The 15,946-nt window shown below is 40.9% G+C and overlaps 1 protein-coding gene across 1 annotated transcript in view; it reads right to left on the bottom strand.

Annotated features, from left to right (window-relative positions):
- Window positions 1–15,946, bottom strand: part of pla2r1 (phospholipase A2 receptor 1) — a 127,968-nt gene that overhangs the window by 39,033 nt on the left and 72,989 nt on the right. The window contains exons 18-22 of the mRNA XM_041200246.1: window positions 13,529–13,596; window positions 13,332–13,435; window positions 5,404–5,546; window positions 3,222–3,339; window positions 2,306–2,466 (exon numbers count right to left, since the gene is read on the bottom strand). Of these exons, the coding sequence (XP_041056180.1) occupies window positions 2,306–2,466; window positions 3,222–3,339; window positions 5,404–5,546; window positions 13,332–13,435; window positions 13,529–13,596 (594 nt within the window). The remainder of the gene's footprint in view (window positions 1–2,305; window positions 2,467–3,221; window positions 3,340–5,403; window positions 5,547–13,331; window positions 13,436–13,528; window positions 13,597–15,946) is intronic.

Raw genomic sequence — 15,946 nt, 5'->3', positions numbered from 1 at the left:
GCATTTCCAGAATGGTGATCTACCATTAAAAAGATTGAGTTTCTTTTCATGAATACTTAGGATACTATAACATAACTGCAGCAAAGATTTTCTAAACCTTGAATATCTTCACAAAATAGAACAAATAACATGTTCGATAAATAAGTTAAATAAAGAAAAACTAAGTGGAAGATTTTTTCAACCCACATTTCAGAAATATAGTTAAACTTATGTCTCTCAATTTGAAATTGTTAAGAGTCTTACATCATGACTGTCTGGTGAATGTTGGAATAAATCTGCTGCTGCTCCTACCTGGTTTCATTTATTTGAGAAAATTGTAACCCATAATGAGGAACATGATATGTTAAGTGAACAAATTAAATGGCTAGAAGTACTAAATGCAGCCCATCCACAGCGCAAATAAACTATTCCCAATTGAAATATGAATAAACACTTAGTGATAAAGGATTTATATCCTCAATGCATAAAAGTAAAATAACCAATTCTGAATCAGTGTACAGGTAATTTACATGCACAGGTAGGAAAATTATGCATTTGAATCAGCTTCTGTATACTATTATACCATATTTGTAAAGCAGCAGTTCAGCTTATGTTATCATTAGTGCCATTAAAAGAAATAAATTACTGAAAGTGACATGATTGATATTCCTGATGATAAAATCACTGTGTTAATGTGCAGTCAAGATTGTTGCATGACAGCCACACCAACTTGCACACAAAGTATAATTATATACTTAATCAATTATATATACACATATATACACATGCACATATAGGTTATATGTTTTACGTATATATATATTATATATATATATATATATATATAAATTATTTGTCTCTCTATTTCCCTCTTCTCTTTTAAGAATCTCTTTAAAATCCATCTCTCTGACCAAGATTTTAAACAGGAGGATTCCCTGCTCTTCTTTGAAGAATGTCATGGGATGTTTTATGAACACCAGACTGAGCCTTTGTTTAAGGGAGAAGAACCAACATGAAGACTATTTTATCAATCCCTGTATGCTATTTATGCTAGAATACCCAATTTTCTACTCCAACTAGATGCTTTGGCAATGGCAAGGCTAAGTGAGACAGTTCGCTGATGGATTTCCCGGAATGAAGTGTTATGTCTCCCAGGAAGTATCTTCCAGTCTACATTTGCATTCAGATAAACTATAATCAGTATAGAATACTGATGCTAAATAAAAGTATAATGAAAGCTGCTTGGGAAGTAGCATTGATTTAATTCACAACTTAATAGAACCTCTTTCTGTTTGTCTAGTGTATGAGTGCAATCAATTACTTCCTGGACTTTGGGATTGCCAAATTGGGCAGCCCTAATATGCGACATTTGGACTCAGGGGAACAGATGAACGTGCTAACTTTTCTAAATAAAGCTTCAAGTTTACTGATACTTCAAATGTGTTCTGTGCTTGCCTAATTCAAAGCACGCAGGCTAAGTATAGAACCCCTGCCACTGCCCCGTCTAAGATCAACTAACAATCTAAACCAGCCCTTAAACCATGAAATGTCCCAGTCTGTACAGTTAAATTAAGCAATTGAGGAGCCTTGTTTTTAGAAGTTTATTGTAGTTCTGTGTCTCCCATAGATCATACATATTGCTACCACAGTATGGCAGGCAAATTTAGGGATATTTTCATTTCCTTTATATTAATTCAAGAAAACAGCTGAAGATCCTTGATGCCAGCCTCTAACGTTTGCATATTGCCCAAGAATTTCCCAAGGATCTCTCAAGGATATGGGAGTAGATGCAAGTCTGGGGTAGCTATGCAAACAGAGTGGGAATCCTTGAAACGACCTTCCATTTTCCTGCAGGTGCACCAGGTGGACATCATTAAGAATGTACCCAGAAGTTAGGACTCACACCAGGCCAACTCAGATTGGAGGAGGCCAGTGGGAAGGCATTGCAGCCTAAACAAAAGTAAATGGAATCTTTCTTTCTTGGTCCCAAAAATCTTTGGGTTAGAGACCTTGCGGCTACAATTTTTGGACAACAACTAGAAGGTGGTACATGCAGCAGCCTATATTGTGCAGCAGAACTCTCAGGGCTGGGGAATGTTGAGCCAATAAGAGCGACCAGAATAAGAAAACCCTGGCAGGTTCAAGTCAGATCAGACAGAATGCACTTGGCTTGGGTGCAGAAAGGGTAGGAACATTGGGATCTATATCAATTTAAGCCTACCAAGTCACACACGCACTATTTGTCAGTTCAAACACATACATTCTTTACAAAGCTTATTAATAAACAGTAGATTTTGAGGTGGCAGATTTTAAAAAACAAACTCACAGGATCATTTTTAAAAGGATCTGCAGTGTCTCGTGCTGGCTCATTTGGTAACCAGTTTGAATACTTCACAGGCTTCCCATTCACCCAACGTTCAAAATTATCACTGTGCAGTCCTATCCAAACACTAGTTGATCTATCCAGGAGCTGAATTGTTAAAAATGCTGTAAATTTAAAAAAGTGGAAACAGAATTGACTCAACCTTTGAGTAAAAGCTTTTGCTACTGATGGCCTAGTTAATAATTGTTGCAATACTTATGGGAAAGTAAATTAAGTGTTAGAAACAGTCAATCCTTATCACTGGGCTATTAAGCAACAGTGTAATCTAATCTGGAAGCCTGAGCCGTGGAATCATCTGTTAAACACTATGGGGTTTATTTTATTTCTCCCTGCCTGACAGGAACTGGGCAGGGGTTGGGGTGCAGTTTGTTCAAAATGGAATATTTTGCTGCATCATTCCATGCCTGCTAGAATTCTGTTATCTATAATTTTAACTCCTAACTACAGGTTAACTATCTGAGGTGCCTGACAGAAGCAGGTAGGACTGTCATACATTTAAGCTAATAAGGGCTTAATTATATTAAATGAAACACAATTTCAGTTTAATTCAGTCTTTGGATTATCTTTCCTACATTTTTCCAGTTCAATTGATGGAAATAAGGGCTTCTCATTAGGCCCTGGCTTCCATTGCAAAGTTTAAAGGAAGAGAGCATAACTTCCAGTTAGCAGTTATGGAGACAACCTCCTAGGTGTACGCCTGAGGTCTGGGGTGGATTGACATTCTACTCTATTGCCCCATCCCATTGGAAAGCTGGGCCATTGTGTTTATTCTATAGGTACAGAAACATGCAATTATATATGAGACAAAAACCTAAATCTGCAAGGTATATGTAACATCCCATGAGCTATTTTGAGTTACCTTGTTCTATTTCATTTTCTATTGTAGCAAGTGTTCCTCCATGTATGCTGCAGAACACTTGAGCAGAATACCATTGCTTTAGCTGACTCCTTTCCTTTGGGGCATACATCAGGAAACACTGTTATGGCGGAAACAAAAGGCACCAGTAAAGTTTATTTTGTGGTTACAATTATAATTATAAACTCTGAAACTCTGCCTACTTGTTATTTGCCTACAAAATAAGCAACTACATTTCACAAGTAATGAATTGTCTGTGAGCTTCTTTGAAAGTCCTGAGGAACAAAGGTTTACTGAGAGGGAGGAACTGAAAGAAATCAATATTAGTAGGGAAATGGTGTTGGGGAAATTGATGGGATTGAAGGTCGGTAAATCCCCAGGGCCTGATAATCTACATCCTAGAGTACTTAAGGAAGTGGCCCTAGTAACAGTGGATGCATTGGTGGTCATCTTCCGAGATTCTATAGACTCTGGAACAGTTCCTACAGATTGGAGAGTAGCTAATGTAACGCCATTATTTAAAAAGGTAGGTAGAGAGGAAACGGGATTATAGACCAGTCAGCCTGACGTCGGTAGTGGGGAAAATTCTAGAGCCTATTATAAAAGACTTAATTGCTGAGCATTTGGAAAACAGTGGCAGAATTGGACACAGTCAGCATGGATTTACAAAAGGGAAATCATGCTTGACAAATCTACCGGAATTTTTCGAGGATGTAACTAGTAGAGTTGATGAGGGGGAGCCAGTGGATGTGGTTTATTTGGACTTTCATAAGGCTTTCCACAAAGTCCCTCATAAGAGTGTGAAATTAAAGCACATGGGATTGGGGATAATGTATTGAGATGGATAGAAAACTGGTTAGCAGACGGGAAACAAAGAGTAGGAATAAACGGGTCTTTTTCCGAATGGCAGGCAGTGACTAGTGGGGTACCGGAGGGATTAGTGCTGGGAGCCCAGCTATTTCATAATATATATTAATGATTTAGATGAGAGAACTAAATGTAATATCTCCAATTTGCAGATGACACAAAGCTAGGTGGGAGGGTGAACTGTGAGGAGGATGCAGAGATGCTTCAGTGTGATTTGGACAAGCTGAGTGAGTGGGCAAATGCATGGCAGATGCAGTATAATGTGGATAAATGTGAGGTTATCCACTTTGGTAGCAAAAACAGGAAGGCAGATTATTATCTGAATGGCTATAAATTGAGAGAGGGGAATGTGCAATGAGACCTGGGGTCCTTGCAGGTGCAGCAGGTGGTAAAGATGGCAAATGGTATGTTGGTCTTCATAGCCAGAGGATTCGAGTACAGGAGCAGGGATGTTTTGCTGCAATTATACAGGGCCTTGGTGAGACCACACCTGGAATATTGTGTGCAGTTTTCGTCTCCTTATCTGAGGAAGGATGTTCTTTCTATAGAGCAAGCACAGTGAAGGTTTACAGACTGATTCCTGGGATGGCGGGACTGATATATGAGGAGAGATTGAGTTGATTTGGATTATATTCATGGGAGTTCAGAAGAATGAGGGGGTGTCTTATACAGACCTATAAAATTCTAACAGGACTAGACAGGGTAGATGCAGGAAGGATGTTCTCGACGGTGGGGGAGTCCAGAACCAGAGGTCACAGTCTGAGGATATGGGGTAGACCATTTAGGACTGAGATGAGGAGAAATTTCTTCACCCAGAGACTGATGAGCCTGTGGAATTTGCTACCACAGAAAGTAGTGAGGCCAAAACATTCTTTGTTTTCAAGGAGTTAGATATAGCTCTTGGGGCGAAAGGGATCAAACGATATGTGGAGAAAGCAGGAACAGACTATTGAGTTGGATGATCAGCAATGATCATGATGAATGATGGAGTAGGTTCAAAGGGCCGAATGGCCTACTCCTGCTCCTATTTTCTATGTTTCTATGACGTGAAAGGTTTTAAACAAATATAAGTTGTTTTTCTTACTTTTTTTATCTGCACTTGACAAAAGATCAACTTAATAAGATATAAAAATAACAGGGTTCAATTGTCTTCTTGTAATTTAATTATGCAGCTTATTATTTTTAACATATTTTAACATTTACTCCGCCATTGGATAAGCTATCTAGTAGTACAACCAAAATATACAGCTGTATTCTTAAAAATGTTTATTATGTAAAATAGTACAATAAAAGTTTTTTTTTCTTTTTCTAAAATCACCTTATGTTCAAAATACAGCCAACCTTTTGGACACAAGAGGTCTGGAAGGTAGCTCTCAGCTTTGTGAACCTCTATCAATGATATATTGTGACGTTTACAGATGAAAGGGAGAGACAGAAAGCACTTGCTATCACCCCAGCGCCCTGTCAGGATGTAAACATGCAAATAAATACATTATAGACAGTTGACTAGGACAACATTGCAACATAACTATGAACAATACAAAAAAATTAAAATACAGATTTAATGTTCCTTTTACTGTATATCTAAGAACAGTTTCTTAATTATGCAAATTAATATACTCAGAATAGTGCTTGCACTAGTCCAGGAACTATTTGATGATCTAGTTGCTGTAATAAGCTTTCGTTTTTGCTGAAACCATATGTGAAAATATATGGCGTTAACATAATCAGGTCGTTATTAACATTGGATAGTGTCCAGCACCTTCATCCTTGACTCTTCATTACACTTTATATTTTATATTCTCAACTGCTGTCTTATTTTCTGATCACTTATTTGCCTCACTTCATTTCCCAGAGCTAAACTCAGCAACACTTTCTTTCCTTGGGCTCCAAAGATACCAATCTAGGGAGCTGATGAACACATTATAAAAAGCACTCTTCAATTTGGTGGCACCTGCTCAGGAAGGGTGAGTACCATCTTGGCATGGATCAATGCATTGAAGTTTTAAGGTCTGGCTGTCCCCCAGCAGAGCTCAGGGATGTTAAAGTCTGAGTGCCAACTGTCAATGACACCAGAGCCAACCAAGGGGGTGAGCCCTTGCTGCTTGGACTGAGTGCCTTGTGGCTCGAGGGCCATGACTTGGGTGTGCCCTGCAAGGTGCTCCTCAGGTGGGGCTGGCCAGACCGCAAGTAGAGAGTGGACTAATCCATGCTCCTCCGTACTTTCAGGAGAAAATAAACCATAACTTTGAAAGATTAGCGGAGGCCCCCCAAACCTCCTAATCCTATCCAGATTTGAGCAGGACACTTTGGAGTTGGAGAGGCGCCACGCACCTCGGTCAACCGACAACGGAGAGGCTGGGGTGTCAGACGAAGGTAAGAGTGCAGTGCAGAGGTGAAAGTTTCAGATGATACAAACATTCTTTTGGTGTCTCATCATTGATGGGAGCCTAAAAACTGGATTTGCCATTGATCGCTGAAAGACAATGATACCATGGCGCAGATCACAATTGCCTCACCAAGGTGCTTAGCATGCACAGTGACACTGTGATGACTTAAACTAATGATGTTGTTGTTGTTCTCCCTTAGATTTTCCAGCACGCATTAAACCATTGGACCCCAAAGAGCCACCCCTGATGCTCCAGGGGTGACCACCAGGCTTCACATGCACCTGGGTCACACCCACTCTCTGAACCAGGCACCAGCTTAGATACCAGCACTTCAGTGGGTGTTAGAACCTCAGATAGAATGTCGGAGCATTGCGGTGACGGCAGTTCACATTCGCTTGAGGAGTAGGCTGAGGCAGAGTATGCCTGGGACGCCGGCAGTCGGAGCACTGCTGGAGCCAGGACGATGCTCATTCTAAAGCAGATGATGAGCCTCTGGAGTCTTCCATTAGGTGGCAGATGCTGAATGTCCAGTGGGATGTGCAGGAGGATTTGGCGGAGATCCATGAGGGTATGCATGCCTTGGTCTCTGTTGTGGAGGAGTCCATGCGGAGCATAAGCATTGTGTTGAGCCTCATGGTCAAGCACACTGCCTCCTCCATTGAGACAGAACCAACTCTCATGGAGAGGCAGCTCCAGGAACAGAATCAGAGTTCCTTGGGGTTGTGCTCGGACCTGCAAGCCCTCACATAGGCATTGACCTCAGGTGGTCAGTGCCAGTGTGGGAGATGGATGAGGCACCCAGTATCCCAGCAAGGTGCCCATCCATCAATGGCGAGCAGGGAGGTCTAGAGTGACCTCAGTTTGGTGCACAAGCTGCTTGTTGTCTTTGTAGGCTACTCTCAGGGTGCTCTGGATGATGGCAGCAGCTCCTCTGCCCCTCCACCAGTGACTGTGGGATCCGACGAGGCTGCGATGTCTAGGGAGGTTCCAGCCGTAGTGTTGGCTGCTCCCTCCCAGGTGGGGCCAGCACAGACTCCACTGGCCAGAGGATGACCGCCAAGGTCATCAAGGCCAACAAGACATCCTAAGCCAGCAGGCTGTCTCCAATGCTGCTGCCAGCCATGGGGGGTCTAGGGGCGGGAGGGGGGCACCAAGACATAGCACTAGCAAATGTAAGTTTAAGGCACCATGAGCACAAGAGGGACTGTTCATGGGTGATCTTCTGTTGTGTAATGTCTTGTTTATGTTTTTGGGTCTGGGAATTGAGACCAGAGAGGGTGATGTTAATTTTATTGGATTTTCAAAATGAGATAAATTGCTTTGTTGCCCTAATAGCTTGAGTATGCTCCACCTTTGTATTTTTTTGGTTCAGGGTATGCCAGTATCTCATGCTGGACACGAGTGACTCTAAACTTTATTGCACAGGCACTGAGTGGACTTTGAGTTCAAACAAAAGGGTCATTTCAGATATCAGGGATGGAGGCGGCAGCTCTGGCATGAGGTGGAAGGCGATCTTTGGCCGCCTAGCTGAAGGAGCATTGGATCCTGAAAGATATAGAGGTCTGCCTCCACACCCTCAGCATTCTCCTCACCATGCTCCTCTTCTGACTCACTACAGGATTCATCCTCTGTGGCCTTTTGAGCTGAGTCAAGATCCTCTTCCTCTAGTGGGCTCCCCCTTACACAGCATGCAACCACTATCAGCGACACCTGCTCTGGGGAGTATTGTGGTGCGCCTTCTGAACGGTCTAGGCGTTGGAATGGCATTTTCAGAAGGCCTATGGTCCTCTCTATCATCGCCCTTGTGGAGGCATGACTCCTATCATAACGCTGCTCTGCCCCTGTTCCTGGGTAGCGGATAGGCGTCACAAGCCACCTTTTCAATGGATAGCCCTTGTTGCCCAGCAGCCATCCATCCAGTCGGGCTGGAGCACTGAATTGCCTCGGCACCAGGGAGTGTCCAAGGATATAAGCATCATGGGAGCTGCCAGGGTACTTTGCAATACTTGCAGAATCTGCATCCTGTGGTCACAGACAATCTGGACGTTCATTGACTGGAATCCCTCCCTGTTGATGAAGGCCCCTGGCTGACCCGCTGGCACCTTGGTGGCCACATGTGTGCAGTCAATTGTACCCTGGATGCTGGGGAACCCAGCAGTCGCTGCAAAGCCTTTGGCTTGCTCAGCCTGGCTGGCCTCATTCATATGGAAATGAATAAATGTCGGTACCCGCCTGAACAGAGCATCAGTCACCAGTTTGACACAGCTATGGACAGCTGATTGGGTCACTCCACAAAAATCCCCCACTGACTCCTGGAAAGAGCCAGAGGCATAGAAGTTGCGGGCCACTGTGACCTTCTGAGCCAATGGCATGGGGTTTCCACCCACACAGTTGAAGGTGATCTCAGGCCAAATCATATGACAAATGGAGGTCACCGTCTCCCTGGAGAGGTTGCTTATTTGAACTTGAAATTCAAGTTTGAAAGGACAGGCAGGAAGGAAAGGGTGGTGCGGTAGCTCTTTTAGTATGAGATGGAATAAGTGTGATAGCAAGAAATGATCTTGAATTGGAAAATGTAGAATCCATGTAGGTGGAGGTAAGAAATAACAAGGAGAAGATGACACTGGTGGGAATAATCTATAGGTCCCCCTAACAGTGGCTATACTGTAGGACGGAGAATAAATCAGGAGATAATGAGGGCATGTAAAATGGGCTGAAAAATAGTAAGCAGAAAGTAATGGTGAATAGATAATTTTTGGGTGGAAGGTTTGTAGTGGAATTCCCCAGGGGATGGTATTGGGACCCTTGCTTTACCTGATAGATATTAATGATCTAGATCTTGGTGTACAGGGGACAATTTCAATGTTTGCGGATGACACAAAGCTTGGGAGCGTTGTGAACTGCGAGGAAGATGGTGTGGAACTTCAAGAGGGCATAGACAAGTTGGTGGAGCAGATAGATGGTAGATGAAGTTCAATGTGGAGAAATGTGAGGTGATGCATTTTGGCAGGAAGAACATGGACAGACGATATAAATTAAGGGGTAAAATTTTGAAGGGGGTGCAGGAGCAGAAAGCAGAGTGTATATGTGCATAGATCATTGAAGGTGGCAGGACAGGTGGAGAGAGCAGTTAATAATGCATATAGTATCCTGGGCTTTATTAATAGGGGCATAGAGTACAAGAGCAAGGAGTTTATGCTAAATTTTATAAGACACTCATTAGTCCTCAGCTGAAATATTGTGTACAGTTCTGGGCACCATATTATAGGAAGGATGTGAACACATTGGGGAGAGAGCAGAAGAAGTTTACAAGAATGGTTCCAGGGATGAGAAACTTTAGCTATGAGGATAGATTGGAGAGGTTAAGACTATTTTCCTTAGAGGGAAGAAGGCTGAGAGGAGATTTGATACAGATGTTCAAAATCATGAGGGGGCTGGGCAAATTAGATCAGGAGAAGCTGTCCCCGCTTGTAAAAGGACCAAGAACGAGAGGGCACAGATTTAAAGTGATTTGCAAAAGAAGCAAGTATGACGTGAGAAAAAACTTTTTCACACAACGAGTGGTTCGGGTCTGGAATGCATTGCCTGGAAGCGTGGTGGAGGCAGGTTCAATCGAGGCATTCAAGAAGACATTAGGTGATTATTTGAATAGAAACAATGTGCAAGGGTACATGAAAAAAGCAGAGCAATGGCACTAGGCCATAATGCTCATTTGGAGAGCTGGTGCAGACACGATGGGCCAAATAGCCTCCTTCTGTGTGGTAAGATTCTGTGATTCTGTGAAAAAAGGCAGTACATTACTGATAGGTGACTTTAATCTTCACGTACTTTGGGAAAATCAAAATCAAAAATTAGTAGAGTTAGCCACGAGCAAGAATTCATAGAGTATATGCGGCACAGTTTCCTAGAACAATATGTTGTGGATCCAACCAGGGATCCGTATGGCTAGTTTGGATCTTGTAATGTGTACTGAGGCAGGTTTAATAAATGATCTGAGTAAAAAAATCCAGAAGTTCGGAAACAGTGACCATAACATGGTAGAATTTAGCATTCAGTTTGAGAGTGAGAAACTTGGGTCGGAAACAACTGCGTTAACTTAAATATGGGTAATTACAAAGGAATGAGGGCAGAGTTGGCTGGAATGGACTGGGAGAGGAGTTTAGCAGAAAAGGCAGTTGATGAACAATGGTAGACGCTTTAAGTAAATAATTCATGACTCACAACAAAGATATATCCCAGTGAGGAACAAGGATTCTAGGAAAGGGATAAACAACCGTGGTTAGCCAAGGAAGTTAAGGATAGTATCAAATTGAAAGAATAAACTTAAAATGTAGCAACAAAGATTAGTCATAAGCCAGAGGGTTGGAAGGTTTTAAAAAGATAACCAAAAAGGTAATAAAGAGGGAGAAAATAAACTTTGAGGGTAAACTAGCAAGTAATATAAAAATAGGCAGTAAGAGCTTCTTTAAATATATAAAAAGGAAGTGAGGGACCAAAGTGAACATGGACTCCTTAGAGAATGAGATTGTAGAAATAATAATGGGGAACCAGGAAATGGCGGAGGAGTTGAATAAATACTTTGCATCAGTCTTCATGGTAGAAAACATTAATAGTATTCCAGAAATACAAGATAATCAAGGGGCAAAAGGTGGGGGATGGGAATAAATACAATAACTATCACTAGGGAAAAAACACTAGGTAAACTAATGGGGCTAAAGGCCGAAAAGTCCCCTGGACCTGATGGGTTGCAACCTCAGATATTAAAGGAAGTAGCTACAGATATAGTGGATGTACTGGTTGTAATCTTCCAAGGATCCTTAGATTCTGGAAAAGTCCGAGAGGATTGGAAAACTGCCAATATAACACCATTATTCAAAAAGGGAGTAAGACAAAAACAGCTAACTATCAGCCAGTTAGCTTCACATCTGTCATTGGGAAAATGTTAGAGTCTATTATAAAGGGTGTAATAGCAGAGCATTTAGAAATACGTAATATAATCAAACAGAGTCAGCGTGGCTTCATGAAGGGGAAATCATGCCTGACAAATTTATTAGATTCCTTTGAGGAGGCAACAAGCAGGATAGATAAAGGGGAACCAGTAGATGTAATATATTTGGATTTCCAAAAGGTGTTCGATAAGGTCAAGCACATAAAGCTACTTAAGATAAAAGCCCATGGTGTTGGGGTAGCATGTTAGCATGGATAGTGGATTGGCTAACTAATGGAAGACAGAGAGTTGGGATAAGGGGGGCATTTTCAGGATGGCAACCTGTAACTGTGCCACAGGGATCAGTGCTGGGGCCACAACTATTTACAATATATATTAATGATTTGGATGAGGGAGGTGAAAACACTATTGCCAAGTTTGCGGATGACACAAAAATAGGTGGGAAGGCAAGTGATGACGATGACACAAAGAATCTACAGAGCGATATAGACAGGTTAAGTAAGTGGACAAAAACTTGGTAGATTGAATATAATATGGGAAAATGTGATGTTATGCATTTTGGCAGGAAGAATAGAGGAGCTGAATATTAATTAAATGGAGAAAGACTGCAGAAAGCTGCAGCATAGGGGGATTTGGAGGTCCTCATGCATGAATCATAAAAAGCTAGCATACAAGTTCAGCAGGTGACAGGGAGGGCAATGGAATGTTTGCCTTTATTTCAAAGGGAATGGAATATAAAAATAGGGAAGTCTTGCTAAAACGATACAAGGCACTACTCAGACCACACCTAGAATACTGTTTTGGTCCCCTTATCTAAGGAAAGATATACTGGCATTGGAGGCAGTCCAGAGAAGGCTCACTAGGTTGATCGCAGGCATGGAGGGTTTTTCTTATGAGAGGTTGAGTAGGTTGGGCCTGTACTCATTGGAATTTAGAAGGATGAGAGGTGACTTTATTGAAACATATAAGATTCTTAAGGGGCTTGTCAGGGTAGATGCTAAGAGATTATTTCCCCTTTTGGGAGAATCTAGGACCAGAGGGCATAATCTCAGAGTACGGGGTTGCCCACTTAAGACGGAGATGAGGAGGAATTTCTTCTCCCAGATGATAATCAATCTATGGAATTGTTTACTGCAGAGGGCTGTAGAGCCTGGGTCGTTAAGTATTTTCAAGGCTGAGATAGGCAGATTTTTAATCAGTAAGGGAATCAAGGGTTATGGTGAAAAAGCAGGCAAGTGGAGCCGAGGATTATCAGATCAGCCATGATCTCACTGAATGGCAGAACAGACTCAATGGGCCGAATGGCCTACTTCTTTTCCTACGTCTTATGGTCTAAGTGGAAAGGAGAAGCCAGGGGTCTAGAGACAGATACACAAATCATTAACATGGTGATGGATGTTAATTTGGCCACTAAAAAAAAAGCACTGGGATTAATTTCCAGAGGGATAGATTGAAAAGCAGAAAAATTATGTTAAGTTTGTACAGAACTTTGGTTGGAGTACTGTGCAGAGTTCTAGTCACCAAATAATAGAAAGGATATAGTGGCATTGGAGAAGATGCAAAGAGATCCATAAGGATGATAACTGAACAGATATAGGAAAAGCTGAATTGGCCGGGGCCCTTTTTCTAGTAAAAAGGATGGGTCTTCAAAAATATTAGGTTACTCTTAAGGCTCATCAAATGTGTTTCTAAAAGCAAGAGTTAAATGCTGAATTTCCTGTCTACAGCAGAATGATTGTTGGAGTGTCAAATCTATTGAATTAATAAACTAGTTGGTTTGCTAAGGTCAAAGGTGGTTCTCTTAAAGAATGCTTCCACACTGCTCATTCATTTATAAATACCTAGCAAAGTTTATGTCACCATATATTAATATAACAAATTTAATGATTGGTATAATGGAATAATTACCTGTTTTTGATGACACGTAAACACATCTGCCACTATGTTTAGGCAAATGGCTTGGATAGTTGTCATCCCAGTTGTTGTAATACATTGATGAATCATCTATCCAGCTATATAGAAATAAATCATTTAATAGGATAAATATCATTAATGATTGATTAAAGACACTACAGGACAATTTTTTTGAGTTTGTCACTTCTTACCGAAATCCAGCTTTGGAATTTTCCGCATACAATCCAATCCACCATTTTTCATGCCCATTTATTAAAAGCTGTAGAACAACATTAAACATTCATGAAAAAGGACTGCATGAATTGTATCTTTTGTTACAAGTTGCAGAACATCATCACATCAGAAAGAACTCTGAAATAAATGCCAGTGAAAATCATAAAGCCAGATGAGCCAATACTCAATAAAACCCAAACATGGCATTCATGCTGAAAAAGTAAACATGTATTTGCACAATTACGATTATTATTGTGAGAATGGATGTTATTTTTAAAAAAATATTTTTGGGGAATATTGTGTTATTCTGTGAAGAAGTCTGTGTGTGCATAAAGCATTCGATTAAGTTCGGGAAAAGTTACTAGAGGCAGGATGTTTGGGAAGTTAAGACATGAAAGGATAGAGGCTTTAGGTGTGCATTTGTAATGCAATATAATGGTGGGTTTGAGGTACAAATAAATAGGTTGGATCTAACATTTGCATTTTTAGATAAGTTGAGAGCTTGCTTGAATAACAAAGGGAAGTCAAAGGTGACAGGAAACATTTTTTACATCTTACAGGAGTTCCACGGGTAAATAGAAGAGGGTGTAATACATTTTACTGACCTGAAAGCAGACAAATAGAAACACGAAGGATTTTATATTTGCAAGGATTTGAGCTTCAAAAAGGTGTGAGAAAAATGAAACCTGAGATGAAAGGAGAATAAGGGTATTTTAAGGTTACTTTGGAGAGTTTAGGGGCTATTGGCTGTGTGAGGAAAATCTCCTAGAAGCAGCTCTAGGCTGGGAGAAGATGCAATTTGAATCAGCTATACATGCAAGGCAGAAAAGCCTTGTGATGCAAAAAGCAATCTTGTTCTGAAGTCTTGGATTTCCACAGCAGAGTGGAAGAGAGTTTAAGAGGTTGTGTGGTATGCCTTTAGTAACGCTACAGCAGTTTCCCTTGGGTAATATTACTAGATTTTTATAGTTAAATATCTATAAAGGAGTGTTGCCTGGAAGATGTTTATTTGTGGGTCTGACCAGGGAGGGAGCCTTTTGAGGGGATATTTTGTAAAACTAATTTTAACGGTGTGACTGTAATTTTGTGTATTTAAGTTTTCTTTTCTTCTTGTTAATAAAATTTTTACTTTTAATTTTTTAAATTCCAAAGGTGTTACTGGACTTATTGCTGCTGAGATCAGTGCATTTTCTTCTCATTTTCAGAATACAATAAAAAGGGTAAGCCAAGTTCTCCTCTGGGATTTGGTTTCATCACGGTTATCACCAGCTGTGGTCATAACACTGAATAAATTAAAAGTGAGCTTTTTTGTTCCCTGATGGCTCAATGGGTTTACCTAGTTAGTAGCTAAGGCAGATGGAATGAGCCACTGGAGGTCAGGGAACACAGAAGTGATAGAGAAGCAAAATAGAATGGATTACAATGAGTTTTGGACAAATTGGAGTTTAACTAGGATGGAACACTAAAACTGGCAAGGAGAACATTCAAGAAGTTAAGCCTGGAGGTGACAAAGGCAAGCAAGACGTTTCATTGGGGTTAAGGACAAGGTATGGATGTAAACAATGCTGTAGTGCAAGTGAAAATAGGTAATTGAATATAGGCTTTAAAGCTCTGCATGATAACGTGCATTGTTGGTTCAGTCTAAACATCCAGTCAGTGAAGTAGCTAAGAGTTGGGGGTTAAGATGCACACATTTTAACACGTGGCTTTCAGATTTGCTGATGTTAAGTTGGAGGTGTTTCTACTGCCTTCAGAACTTGATGTTAGGTCCACAATATGATAGCACAGAGGTCATCAGCGGAGAAAAGAGATGGAGCTGGTTATCATCAACACAAATATTGAAGATGGCCCAATGAGTACAATTGTTGTTATTGAGGAATAGAAGGGAGCAGACAATGGACCCTGGCTGCATCTACAGTTGAGTTTGCTTCTTTGTTGGTATCAGCAGACCAAGGACCTTGCCACAATCACTTCCTGTTGTAACCTCTCTGCCTCCAAGTGGCTGATTAGACTAGGCCTTATACTTTGGTTTATAGTTTCCCTATCAATGGACATTCACCGTGCATGCCCTGAGTATCTGGTAGGTAAGTCCCAGTGACAAGTTTCAAAACAAGTACATTTTCATATTGTTCTTCAAAAAAATGCAAAACTTTGCAAAATTTTCTATTTAAAGGATAAATGAGAGAGTTTTAAGATTGGTTCTCAAATCAAGCTCAGTCTAATCAGAGTGAGGGCAATTGGAATTTACCAATTTCTTTGGCTAGATCTGATTAAGCTCCTGTTTTTATACTTTTTCAGAAATTTTTCTGTAATTTTTGTACAAATGATAGAATTTTGCTGCAAAAATTTTCCAAATTCCATTGCATTTCTTACCACTCTATAACAACCCTGTGAAC

Source organism: Carcharodon carcharias, chromosome 12, assembly GCF_017639515.1.
Source record: "Carcharodon carcharias isolate sCarCar2 chromosome 12, sCarCar2.pri, whole genome shotgun sequence".
Lineage (NCBI taxonomy): Eukaryota > Metazoa > Chordata > Chondrichthyes > Lamniformes > Lamnidae > Carcharodon > Carcharodon carcharias.
Note: the sequence above shows the minus strand (reverse complement) of the source record. Positions and strands in the feature narration are given on the sequence as shown.